The sequence below is a fragment of the Ictidomys tridecemlineatus genome, chromosome 3 (assembly GCF_052094955.1).
Source record: "Ictidomys tridecemlineatus isolate mIctTri1 chromosome 3, mIctTri1.hap1, whole genome shotgun sequence".
Lineage (NCBI taxonomy): Eukaryota > Metazoa > Chordata > Mammalia > Rodentia > Sciuridae > Ictidomys > Ictidomys tridecemlineatus.
The window spans coordinates 74,660,324-74,674,616 of NC_135479.1; the positions used below are offsets into that span (position 1 = coordinate 74,660,324).

The 14,293-nt window shown below is 38.4% G+C and overlaps 1 protein-coding gene across 2 annotated transcripts in view; it reads right to left on the reverse strand.

Annotated features, from left to right (window-relative positions):
- Prkar2a (protein kinase cAMP-dependent type II regulatory subunit alpha) overlaps nucleotides 1–14,293 on the reverse strand; it is a 73,141-nt gene that overhangs the window by 8,088 nt on the left and 50,760 nt on the right. For both annotated transcript variants that reach the window (XM_078043158.1, XM_005326888.5), the window contains 2 exons: nucleotides 12,301–12,402; nucleotides 12,080–12,154 (listed from right to left, as the gene is read on the reverse strand). In XM_078043158.1, coding sequence (XP_077899284.1) covers nucleotides 12,080–12,154; nucleotides 12,301–12,402 — 177 coding nt within the window. The remainder of the gene's footprint in view (nucleotides 1–12,079; nucleotides 12,155–12,300; nucleotides 12,403–14,293) is intronic.

Sequence of the window (14,293 nt, forward strand, 5' to 3'; positions counted from 1 at the left end):
AAGAGGCTTTCAGGCACAATTCAGTTTTTGACCCTTTTACTAACCAAATGGGCACCACATGTAGCTGATATTGACGTTCCCGAGTTAATCTAATCCCAGGACACATTCATATCACTGTCCCATGTAAGCAAAAAACACAGCTTCTTAAAGGGCTTTCTGTGCTGCTATACTAGGTAGCCAAATCACCAGGAAGTCTAACATTATACAAAGAACTACAGGATGGGAGCTGACAAAATATGGGGAGCCACAAGGAAAATCAAGGATCCAGAGGCAGGGTCACCAAGAGGGAAGGTTACGTCTAGGTTTAAAAATATTTTCATAAAGCAAGAGCTTATAGATGTAAGAAGAGAGTTTCATCAGTATTCAGTACTGCTGGGAAATCAAGAGTAATAAAGATTCAAATGTAAGTAAGAGGAAGGTAAGTAAGAGGAAGGTAGTGAGTGGTAGGAAGATGTGCAAAAGTGACAGATGGTGAAGGATGGTGCCCTTCTTACGTATATCATCCATAAAGTGCTCAAATTTCAAAGCTATACCTTTATGAAATTTTACATGTATGTAAACCTGTGTAACCACTCTAGATCAAAACAGAAAATACTTCCATTCTCCAAAAGGCTTCTGAAGTTCTTAGTCAAAATCACTACCAACCGCCCATGAAGTAACATCTAATTTCTATCCTTATAATTTAGTTATGGCTGTTCCTTAACATCATAGTCAGAATTATGTAATCTTTTTTTTTCTGGCTTCTTCTAATCCACATTATTAGAAAACACCTTCAAAATGCCTGGCTATAAAAGGAATTAGATAGGCTAGTAGCTGTAGGAGAAACAAAGTGAGAAGAAGAGTGTGTATGTGCTCAGGAGAGATTCAGTCATACATACAGGATAGGAGGAGGTATCGGGGACCCCATATAGAAAAGAATCTGTTAATGTTGCTGTGTATTCCCAGCAGACACTCTGGTATTTTACATGTATTTTAACATTCCACAGCCAAAGAAGTCTGATAAAGTGAATACAATTACCACCTCATTTTTTTTTTTTTTTAATGTGGTGCTGGGGATCAAACCCAGTGCCTTACATATGCTAGGCAAGCATTCTATCACTGAGCCACAACCCCAACCCCACCACCCCTTTTTTGTGGCTTAGTTTCTTCAGAAGCTCTTAAGCCTAGGAGGTAGGGAGAATAGCCAGTGGATTTAGGTTTGAGAGGCATGGGAAAGAATGTTACCTAGAACATATGAGGAACAAACTGGCCTCAGTAGAAAATAGTGGACCTTTCTATGGACCACTATGGAAGGGCAGACTCTGATCCCTTTAACTTTATTGATTTGCTAATACCTCATTAAAAAGGATTAGAATAGCTCACAAACAATGCAAGAAAATAAAATTTAAAATAAAACGATGTATGATCACACAATTGGACAAAAATAATCTATCTTTGTGGCATCCAGGAAATGCACTGTTTTATATTTCCAGCCTTGTGAAACTGCCTTGTTAGGATAGGAGAGAGATAGGCCAGTACACACATTTCCTGCCTGCCTTGCTACAGTGTAATAGACATTCCACATGAGCTGGCTGTTTATAGACTTTGTAGGACTCTGCAGGGTAGACAGAGCAAAATAGGATGACTCTCTAGTAGAAAAAAAACAAGAACTCATTGTAAGAATATATTGCTTTTCAAATTTTTGATTATATTAATAGGCTCTGAATACAAATCTCATAGGAAGAACATTCAATGCTACCTTTCTACATTCAGAAGTTTAAAAAATGGGGCTGAGGATGTGGCTCAAGTCGCTCAGCATGCATGAGGCATTGGGTTTGATTCTCAGCACCACATAAAAACAAAATAAAGATATTTTTGATTGTTGAGACACTAAGATGCTTAGGGCCCTGCTAAGTTGCTGAGGCTGGCCTAGAACTTAGGATTCTCCTGTCTTAGCCACCTGAGCCACTGATATTACAGGCATGCACCACTGTGCCTGGCAGAAAATGGAACTTTAACATTGATAACGTGAAACATGCTTTTTGTTCAATATAAATGAGATTCTATCCACATTATTCTGAGAATAAGCAAAATATTTCATCAATTAATTAAACTGTGGAAATTGTGCAACCATTATAAGGAACAGACGCTGATGAAGTTGGAAAAGACTTAACAGGACAAACTCTCAAGGGGATACCTGGCCAGGGACTTACCTGGCAGCACAAATATGGTCTGGAGAACATCCAGAGACAGGATGAATTACACATTAGGATCCCACCTTCCCTTGCAACTGGCAGTAGGTTTTGTTTTTCCTGCTGTATCCAGGCCCTAGCTGGACATTTGTGCTAAGCAAGGCACCCACTATCATTACAACTCATAAATACAAAACAGTTGGGGTTCATAAAGAAGTTATTGGCAGATTGGTACTGCAGTCACAGTAGTAAGAGCACAGATGTTCAAAGGAACTTAAGAAAAATTTCCAAATGCTGAAGATTAATGTGGTTTTTGTTTTGTTCTGTTTTTTTTTTTTTTTTGTACCAGGGATTGAACACAGGAGCACTTAACTACTGAGCTATATCCCTAGCCCTTTTTATTTTTAATTTTCAGACAGAGTCTCACTAAGTTGCTTAGGGCCTCACTAAGTTGCTGAGGCTGGCTTTGAACTTTCTATCCTCCTGCCTTAGCCTCCCAAGTCACTGGGATTACAGGTGTGCACCACCATGCCCAGCCTGAAGATCAACATTTATAGATAAGATTGAAAATATTATATTCCAAAACTTGAGGGATATAGCAAAATTTCTATCTTTAAAATGCCCATAAAGGAAAATAAGATGGCTGAAAAGAGCTAAGCAGTCAACTCAAGAGAATAGAAAAAATGTAACAAAAAGAAAATACAAGGAAAGAAACAATAATTTTTTTTAGTTATAGGTGGATAGAATATCTTTATTTCATTTTTTAATGTGGTGCTGAGGTTTGAACCCAGTGCCTCAAGTGTGCCACAATTCTACCACGGAACCACAATCCCAGTCCCAAGAAACAACAAGAAAACATCCAAGCCAAATAGGGTGGTGCACCCTTATAATCCCAGCTACTTAAGAGGCTGGAACAGAAGGATCACTTGAGTCCAGGAGTTTGAGACAAGCCTAAGTAGTATAGTGAGACTCTGTCTCAAAAAAAAAAAACCACCACCACCAACAACAACAAAAAAAACCCCAAACAAACAAACAAACAAAAAACCAAACAGACCAAAAACCATAAGGTTGGTTCTTCAAAAAGACTGAAAGAGAGGAAGGCTGCATTTCCAGTTACTCCATGGCTCAGAATTCAAGCAGTTAAGAGTACTGCTTCTCAGCAAAGTGGGAAAAAGAGGGAACTCATTGAAATTCAATACTGGATTGTCAGAGACTCTTAGAGACTCAGAAATTTGGGTACCTTGAACAAAGGACAAGAAAGAATACACTGTAGCTAAGTTGGTGGTGGTAGTGGCAGCAGCACTAGTTCACTGGAGTGGAGGGATAACAGAGAAACATAAATTTGGCAAGGAAAAAAACCAGTAGAACAGAAAAGTTGTCTTAGATGAACCAGAGGCTGCACACTAAGCAGGTATTTGAAAGTTCTGTTTCTCAACTGGTGAGGCAGGAACCATCTTGAGGAGCCATGCTGCAGTTTGTTGTTGCTTGAGCCTGGGAGATCATAGCAAATATTTCCATATTGTCCTGGCAACTGCCAACAGGGTAGCCAAGGATGTACCTAGCAGAACATGTTTTAAAAAGGCACAGACATGGGCTGGGGTTGTGGCTCAGTGGTAGAGCACTCGCCTAGCACATGCAAGGCCCTGGGTTCCATCCTCAGCACCACATAAAAATAAACAAAATAAAGGTATGGCACAGGAAAAAAAAAAGTTCAGATATGATGAACCCAGGAGGAATCAAGTCAGAGATATAGAGTGGCATACAACTCACCTTCCCTTTGAGACTGTTGATTTGTTCACATGACAGCTGAAGAGAGGTGGAAAACTGAAGAGGTGGGTGTGACTACACTCAAGGATTCCCATTCAGGGACTGAGTCTAGGAAAGCCTCATTTGTGGGCAGAGGAATGTGCAAGACCTATAGAGAGTTAGCTCCTCCATACTACTGAAATCCAGAGGTCCAGTAGAGATTGGCATTTAACCCGCCCTAGGGATGAGTTAATCTAATATCTTCAAGACAGATACCAAGGAAGGCCTGATTAGAGCTAAACCCCAGGAGCCAGAACCTCCCATTTAGACTCAGTAGCAGCCCCACCCTGGAAGTACATCAATCTGTCTGTCAAGGCAAAACTCAATTGACACTACTTCCCTTTCTATCTTTCCCTATAGTGGTGAGAAGGGAAGCTGAGAGATACTTCAACCAGCTACAGTTCCAGGCCAGGTCACTTGACAGCTCAGTGAGCAATACAGAAAAGAGGAAGGTTCAACAACTTTCTACCCTTGCTCTAAAGGGTACCCAGCCCAAGAAGAAATGGAGGGGCTGGGGATGTGGCTCAAGCGGTAGCGCGCTCGCCTGGCATGGTGCAGCCCGGGTTCGATCCTCAGCACCACATACAAAGATGTTGTGTCCGACAAAAACTAGAAAATAAATATTAAAATTCTCTTTAAAAAAAAAAAAGAAGAAGAAATGGAAAGCTGATGTCTGGCATAGGGAGTAAACATCCATCTTTTTTATTTTTTTAATTTTTTAAAAATATTTGTTTAATTGTCAATGGACTTTATTTATTTATATGTGGTGCTGAGAATCAAACCCAGTGCCTCACACATGCTAGGCAAGCATTCTATCACTGAGCCACAACCCCAGCCCTGAACATCCATCTTTATCAATAGTTTTGCCCACCCCAACAGAGATAATTCTTTTTCTTTTTCTTCTTTTTGGTACCAGGGATTGAATCCAGGGCGCTTAATCATTGAGCCACATCCCCAGTCCTGTTTTACATTTTATTTGAGATAGGGTCTTTTTTTTTTTTTTTTTTAAAGAGAGAGTGAGAGAGGGGGACAGAGAGAGAGAGAGAATTTTAACATTTATTTATTTTTTCTTAGTTCTTGGCGGACACAACATCCTTGTTGGTATGTGGTGCTGCTGAGGATCCAACCCAGGCCACACGCATGCTAGGCGAGCGCGCTACCGCTTGAGCCACATCCCAGCCCCTTGAGATAGGGTCTTGCTGAGTTGCTTAGGGCCTTGCTAAGTTGCTGAGGCTGGGTTTGACTTGAGATCCTCCTACCTCAGTCTCAGGAGTTGTTGGGATTACAGGCATGTGACACAGTGCCAGCCAAGATAATTCTTTAAGAATATTTTTAGGAACTGGGGCGGTAGCTCAGAGGCAGAGCACCTGCCAGGTACGTGTAAGGCACTGGGTTTGATCCTTAGCACCACATAAAATAAACAAATAAAATAAAGACATGCTGTCCCATCTACAACTACATATATATATATATATATATATATATATATATATATATTTAATTAAAAAAATAATTTCTTTTTTAGTTGTAAATGGGCACAATACCTTTATTTTGTTTATTTATTTTTTTTATGTGATGCTGAGGATTGAACCCAGTGCCTCACACATGCTAGGCGAGTGCTCTACCACTGAGCCACAACCTGAGCCCCATTTTAAAATTTTTTATTAAGAATTTTTTCCCTCCCTCCGCCAGGGTTCTTGCTATAATGATTGGTTTGTAGATATACATACTTTTTAAAAAATTTTTATCATTTTTTAAAATGTTTGTTATTTTTCTTTGTTTTGTCTTTTGAGGGTTAGGGTTTGTTTGTTGTTTGTTTGTTTTTCTTTCTTTTCCTTCTAGGAGACAATTTCTCTTGTTCTATTTCTCTTTGTTTTATTTTTTTTTCTCCTTTTATAGCCAGCATTTGCTATATCTCTTCTGATTTCTCTCTGCTCCCAATTGGACTATTCTAAACTTTCTTTTACCCATTTTTTAAATTCTTAATTGTTAGGCATAACTTGACACAGGCAACGCCATTTTGAAATATACCCTCCAGGAGTGGGGTTGTAGCTCAGCGGTAGAGCACTCACCTAGCATGTGTGAGGCCCTGGGTTCGATCCTCAGCACCACATAAAAATGAATAAGTAAAATAAAGGTACTGTGTCCAACTACAACTAACAAATAAATAAAATATTTATATATACCCTCCATCAAAGAACAACAGTCACCTCATGGTCTCTCTGACCTAGCTTCCCCTTAAACCCAGACAATACTCCATCATTATTCAAAGAAACCACAAGCAATACTCCATCATCATGCAAAGAAAGAAAATTGTTATCTGGGACTGAAATCCTCAAAAACACCAAGAAGGTGACATCACAAGAACCCTGCCCTGACAACCCCCTAGCAATAGGCTAACCACCTCATAGCAAAAATTACCCTCTCCATCACTCCCTTATATTTACCATGGCTTGTAAATGGATGGGTTTAGGTTTATTCTGAATAAACCTGTCTTATTGTTGAACCACCTCACTTCTCTCTTTATTTCCTCATTCAGTTCTTTCCTTACATTAATGAAGTGTACTAGACATTTTTTAGAACTATTGGTCTATATATTTCCTGCCCCCACCATTCATGTTGTTGTGGTCATTAGTACTATGGATGGCACAGCTGACATTTGATAATTACTTTAATGACAAATGTAGTTCAGCCACATTGCTGTTGGCAACTGCTGAACTGCCACTCCTCTTTCTGTAGTAATTAATATTGTAGATGTCATAGTAGGCACCTGGTATTTATTTTAATTATGTATGTCATTTGGTGTTATTGCTGTTGTTGTTTGCTTCCCTCTTTTCTGTGAAGTGCTAGGAAATCTACTGGGACACTATGAGTTCACAGGATAGAGGCCCTGCTACTGAGCTACAGTCAAAACAAGCCAAGACAGTGTGCCTTGATTCACAAACAAACTAACTGAGCTCAAACTTCAAGTCCCTGGGATTATAGGTAAATGGTTTAAACTCTCCAATTAAAAGACATAGGTGAGAGAATGGATTAAAAAGCAAAACCCAACTATCCTCTGTTTGCAAGATACTCACCTTATAGGCAAACACAGCCACAGACTAAAAGTAAAAGTATGAAGATTTATATACCATGAAAATGGAACCCCCAAAGAAGCAGGAGTACCTACTCTCATATCTGAAACAGGCTTTGAAACAAAATTAATCTGAAAACAAAGAAGGTCACTTCATATTGGTAAAGGGAACAATCCAATGAGAAGATAAAATAAGAGTAAATATTTATATCCCAAATGTCAATGCACCTAAAATTACTTGACATAAAGACTCAAAGAGACTCTGGTATAATACTGGGTGATTTCAACATACCTCTCCCACTAACAGATGGATTATCTAGACACAAACTAATTAGACTATCAGTAGAAACTATTTAGACTTTAAAAATCTTATAAATCAAATAGGCTTAAGAGATATCTATAGCCAGTCATGGTGATAATGCCTGGAATCCCAGCGATTCAGAAAGCTGAGGAAGGAGGATCACAAGTTCAAAGCCAGCCTCAGCAACTTAGCAAGCTTAAAGCAACTCAGCAGACCCTATCTCAAAAAAAAAAAAAAAAGAAAAAAGAAAAAAGTCATCTATCTATAGAATATTTCGTCCAACAAAAGCTGAATTCACTTTCTTCTCAGCTTTCATGGAACCTTCTCTATTTAAAACAGACCATATTTTAGGGCCCAAAGCAAGTCTCGGCAAATACAAGTTAATTCCTTGTGTCTCTTCTGATCATAATGGAATAAGATTAGAAATCAGAACCAAAAAATAAAATACAAAAGACTATAGAAACTATATAAACACATGGAGACTGAACAATACACTGTTAAATGATGAATGGATAACAGAAGAAATCAGAGGAGAAAATTGTAAGTTCTTAGAATCAAATGAGAATACCAATACAACACACCAGTACCTCTGGGATGCTATGAAGATAAGTTCTAAGAGGAAGGATTATAATAGCTATAAGAGCCTATGTAAGAAAATCAGAAAGAACCCAAATGTACAACTTAATGATGCATCTCAAGAGCCCTAGAAAAACAAGAACAAACCAATTCCAAAACCAGTAGAATCAGAGCTGAGAACAACGAAATAGAGAACAATAAAATAGAGAATAAAAAAATACAAAGAATCAACTAAACAAAGAGTTGGTTCTTTGAAAAGATAAATTAGGTAAACCCTTAGCCAAACTAACCAAAAAAAAAAAAAAAAAGAGAGAGAGAGAGAAAACCAAATTAATAAAATTAGAAATAAAAAAGGAGAAACACAGAATCAGACATCACAGAAATTCAGAGATCAGCTGGGCATGGTAGTGCATAACTGCAGTCCCAGCAACTTTGGAGGCTGAGATAGGATCCCAAGTTCACAGCCAGCCTTAGCAACTTAACAAGGCCCTAAGCATGACCAGGTTGATTTCATTCCAGGAATGCAAGAATGGTTTAACATATACAAATCAATAAATGTAATTCATCATATAATGACAGAATTAAGGAGAAATATATAGTCATTTTAATTAGTGCAGAAAAAGCCTTTGACAAATTCAGCACCCACTCATGATAAAAACACTGAAGAGACGAGAGACAGAAGGGACTTAAATACATCAGTAAGGTGATATGTGACAAACCCAAAGCTAACATCATAGTTAATGATTAATGGGGAAAAACTGAAAACATTTCCTTTAAAATCTGGACCAAGACAAAAATGTCTGCTCTCATGACTTCTATTCAATATAGCACTAGGAATTCTAGCCAGAAGAATTAGACAAGAGAAGCAAATAAAAGGGATAAAAATATTTAAGGAGGAAGTCAAATTATTACATTTTGCAAATTATATCATCTCAAACTTAGGAAATCCAAAAAGTTCTACCAGATGACTACTGGAGCTAATAAACAAATTTAAAGTAATAGGTTTCAAAATCAACTTGAAAATCAATAACTTCCTGTACACCAATAATGAACCTGCTGAGAAAGAAATCAGGAAAACAATCCATTTTACAATAGCTTTAAAAAAGAAAATACCTAGGAATAAAACTAACCAAGAAAATGAAAGACTTATACAATGAAAACTATAAAACACTGAGTAAAGAAATTGATGAACATACAAGAACATGCAAAGACCTCCGTGTTCATGAATAGGCAGAATTAATATTTTTAAAATGGCCTTACTGAGGCTGGAATTGTGGCTCAGCAGTTGAGCGCTGTCTCCCATGTGCAAGGCCCTGGGTTCGATCCTCAGCACCACAAAAGAAAGGAAAGGAAGGAAAGGAAGGAAAGGAAGGAAGGAAGGAAGGAAGGAAGGAAGGAAGGAAGGAAGGAAGGAAAAGGGTGCTATGAAAAGCGAGCCCAACGTTTAAAAAAAAATGGCCTTACTACCAAAACAATACACAACTTCAATACAATTCCCTTCAAAATATCAATGATATTCTTCACAGAACTAGAAAAAACTGTTCTTAAATCATTCTAGGCCAAAAACAAGCAATGCTGGAGGCTTCATTTAAGTCTCTTCAAATTATACTACAGAGCTACGCTAACAAAAACTGCATGTGCTAGACACATAGACCAAGACAACAGAGGACACAGAGAAAATCACCCACATATAGTCATCTGATCCTTGAAAAAAGAATCAGAAACATGTTAGAGAAAAGACAGCCTTTTTAACAAATGGTGATGGGAAAACTGGTTATCCACACGTAGAAAAGAGCCTGCACAAAATTCAACTCAAAATGGAGGCTGAGGCAGGAAGATCATAGTTCAAGGCCAGCCTCAGCAACTTAGTGAGGCCCTAAGCAACTTAGTGAGACCCTGTCTCAAAAATAAAAAGGGCTGAAAAAGAGCTGAGATGTACCTCAGTGGTAAAGCACCCCTGAGTTCAATCACTAGTACCACAAAAATAAAGGAGGGAGGGGTTGAGAGAGAGAGAGAGAGAAAAAGAGAGAAAGAAGACTATTAACACACAGATACAGAGCAACTGGTATTTTCAGAAGTTGCTGAGTTGGGAGACATGCCTATCCTTGACAAGGAGGAAGGTCGATTTAGATTGATTGGTCCATGCCTCCTCAGTCCTGTAGGTAGAGCTGACCTCCTCATAACTGCAAGGACTAGTCAGACTTATCATAAATGGGGAGAAGGAAGCACCCACTGGAAGGGATAAAGGACTAAAAAAAGTATTTAAGTGTCATCTCTAAATGTCTTTGTTTTCTAGGTACTCTTATTGTTGTTTTAATTCTTTTAATTAGAAATTGGTTTAATTCTATATACATTTATTAAGATAAACTTGTAGTACTAGATATGAAAAGCATATATAGGAGAGTGTGAACATAAAAATGGAATCAATTCATATGATTTCATGGAGGAATGCCATTTGAGCCAGGTTTAAAGAGTAGGTACAATTTCAGAGTCTGGGAAAGATCTTTCAGGGCAAGAGAATGATATAGGCAAAGACCAGTGGTATCAGCAGTCTGAACTGGATTTCAGTGTAGATATCCTAGTGTTAAGAATAGAGAGCTTAGTAGCAGAAATGGGAGATGCTGGCTGGCCACATTTACTACTGCTGCTGGTTTTTTTTGTACTTAGCATTTAACTCAGGGTCACTTTACCACTGAACCACTATTCTACATTCTCAGTCCTTGTTATTTTGAAACAACTTGCTAAATTGCTTAAGGTCTCACTAAGTTGCTAAGGTTGACCTCGAACTTGCAATCCTCCTGTCTCAGCCTCCCCAGTCACTGGGATTACAGGCATGTGCCACCATGCCTCATTCCACTTTTGCTTCTGAAACTGAAATACTCGAAGTAGTTTTCAAAGGACCTCCACACTTCATCCTGAAGGTCCCAGGCCTGTGTCCTTCACATTAGGTTTTCAGAAGGTATGTCAGGAGATGTGAGAAGCCACAGTACTTTCTAGGGTATCTGCATTCTTTTTTTTTTTTTTTTGAAGCAGGGATTGAACTCAGGGGCACTCAACCACTGAGCCACATCCCCAGCCCTATATTTTATTTAGAGACAGGGTCTCGCTGAGTTGCTTAGTGCCTTGCTTTTGCTAAGGCTGGCTTTGAAATCCAATCCTCTTGTCTCAACCTCTGAAGCTGCTTAGATTATAGGCTAGTACTAGATTGTAGTACTAGATATGAAAAGCATTTTCAGAACCACAGAGAAGCCAATCCTATTTAAGAGAAGCTAATCCTATTTACATATAATTGAAAATGCAAACACAGTAGGCAAAGATAATTATTACAAAATACTTTTTAATTACAATGGTTCAGTCCACTGTGTGGTGAATTTTACAAATATACAAGAAATAACACGAGGGAGGAAAAAAGGCATAAAGGAAAGATTAAAGACATTTTACAGATCTGGTTAACCACTGAAGACCAAGGACTCTGATTTGTGTTTCATTAGCCAAGAGTATGCCTTGTATCAAATGCAGAGAAGGCAGAAGGAACAATCCTCCAATCTTTTCTAGGTTTGAATAGCAATGAATGAAGCTTACTCAGGGTCATAATAAAAAAGACATTCACGAGCTGGGGTTGTGGCTCAGTGGTAGAGCATACTCGCCTGGCATGTGTGAGGCACTGGGTTGGATCCTTAGCATCATATAAAAAAATAAATACACAAAATAAAGTTTTTTTAAAAAAAGGCATTCAAAAGAATAAACCCCAGAAGACCAGCAAATTTGAATGGAGCTAGATGCAGTGGTATATGCCTTTAATCCCACCTACTCCAGAGGGTGAGGCAGAAGGATTGTGAATTCATGGCCAGCCTCAGTAACTTAGTGAGATCCTGTCTCAAAAAATAAAAAATAAAAAGGGTGGGAATGTAGCTCAGTGGCAGAACACCTCTGGGCTCAATCCCTAGGTATAGCAAAACAAAAACAAAAGTGAATAGAAGCAAGAGATCTGCATTTGGTGAGATAGACATAAATGAGCTTCAGAGGACTCTGCAAAAGGCACGACCAAGTACCTTGCAACATGAGCTCTCAACAGTGGAGGACATGAAAATCTTACACTAGTCCTTCAGATGATGACTTCCTGGAAAGGAGCTGTGCAAGGCTGCAACTCACCTGAGTGATTATGCGCTCTCCATCCTTATAGATCTTTTCTCCTATCACATCCACAATCTTCATTCGTTCTGACACCTGAAACAATGGACACACTCACAAATTATAAGGAAAAGACCTTAACTGAAAGTCATAATACCTATACAACATAGAACTGGGTTAGGATAGTATGATTTGAAAAACCTAATAACAATAGTTTTAACAGCTTTTCATTCAGACTTTACCTCTAGTGATTTAAGGAGCGGCACAGACTCAATAAATGATTCAAACATCTTCCTCTTTTTTGCATTGTTTTTCACTATGATTCTTCTAAAAGTCACCCGATCCTACAAAAAAGAACATAAAAATTCTAGTATATGCTTGTTTCAGACCACAGGTTGTTACCTATGGTTTAGTTAACTAGACCACAGAAAATATTAGAGGACTATAGAAGTTTATGTCAACTGAGTGTTAAATGACACTTCAATCTTAGAGTCATCACTGGAAGAAAAAGACCTGTAACCTAAGTCCCTAAGTGCTGCTTACTGTCTAGTGCACAAAGGGTGCCAACCATGGGTTCATTCATAGAACATAAAACAAAAAACTTTCATCAAACATTTGTGAGTTCACAGTCATAATTCAATGTCAAAAGTCATCCTTCCAAAAAAAGAAAAAATAAAACAATGAGATGGTTCCTGACCTCAAGGAGTTTACAATCTTAGTGAAGAGATAATATAAAATATAAAGAAATTTTATTTTTTTTTTTTTATTTTTTTGTTTAAGGTGAACACAATATCTTTATTTTTATTTTTATGTGGTGCTGAGGATCAAACCCAGTGCCTTGCACATGCCAGGCCAGCACACTACCACTTGAGCCACATCCCCAGCCCCCAAGCCACATCCCCAGCCCCCATAAAGAAATTTTAAAAGTGTACAGTTTAAGACAGCATATGAAATGTGCTAGGTGAAACCAGAGAAGACAAGTGCCAAAAAACTTTCCAGGTGAAAGAGATCACAGCAGGCAAAAATAATCAAAGATAATTTTATACCAAAAATATATTTATATTTTGGAATCTGAAGGAGGGGTAAGATTTAAATTAATGAAAAGTGAGAAAATACTTGGATCTGTTGAGTCTGTTGTCTTTTCTCATTGAAGCTGAGAATTTCCTTGTTCTTGGTATGACAAGTGATTTTCAAGTATACTTTAGATATTTTGGATATGATATTATATAATTTCTTTTGTAGCCATTCACCCTGTTTAGGTATACCATACATGTACAGGTGGGGGTACATGTTTAGCTCCCAAGTGGGACCTGTTGACACTACCCTGGCAGAGAAAGCACAGTACCAACTAGTAATAATATGCACCCCTTCATTTTGCCTCTTTGCAATTGGGTATGACTCTTCCCCCTTGGCTCAGTGTATCATGGGGAGACATAATCAGGTTTTTTTTTTTTTTTTTGTATTTGAAGGAGTAAAGGTGCTATTATCAAAAACAGTTTTCTGTTCTCCTGGCCACCCTCTTCCTGATTCTTTGGCTAGAGAGTGCCAGGTTTTCATGGGGCTATTTCTGTTGCACCTGCTGACAGATCTGGATTGTAGGCTTTCCTAGCAGACTACCTTAGTTATATGGAAATATACAGAAACCTAGGGAACTCACTGTTACATCCTTCCTCAAGTCCCAAGATCCCTAGTGAGAATGCCTTCTACTTTCTACCTTTCAGGGCCTTCCTATGTCCAGAGGTTTGTTTGGGTTTTTTTGTTGTTGTTGTTGTTGGTTGGTTGGTTGGGTTTTTTGGTTTTTTATTTTTATTTTTTTTCATTTTAAGAAGGAAGATTAACAAGGAATGGAACTATTCCCTCTTAGTCTGAGCCAGTAGATGCATTTAAAAACTGAGTTCATTCCCCGCCCCCTACTATTTATTATTCTTCCATATTTGAGTGTTTTTAAATCACTGGGTCCCCAAGTATGTGATCTATTCTTTTTTTCCTTTTCTTCTTTTTTGTTACTGGGATTAAATCCAGAGGCACTTTACCACTGACCTATATACCCCAGTCCTTTTTATTTTTTAGTTTTGAGACAGGGTCTTGTTAAGTAGCTGAGGGTCTCCCTAAGTTGCTGAGGCCGGCCTCAAATTTGCAATCCTCCTGCCTCAGCCTCCCAAGCCACTGGGATTACAGTCATGCACCACCACCAGGCCCATCTTGGCAATATTCTTTTTTTTGGTGGTGGGGTAC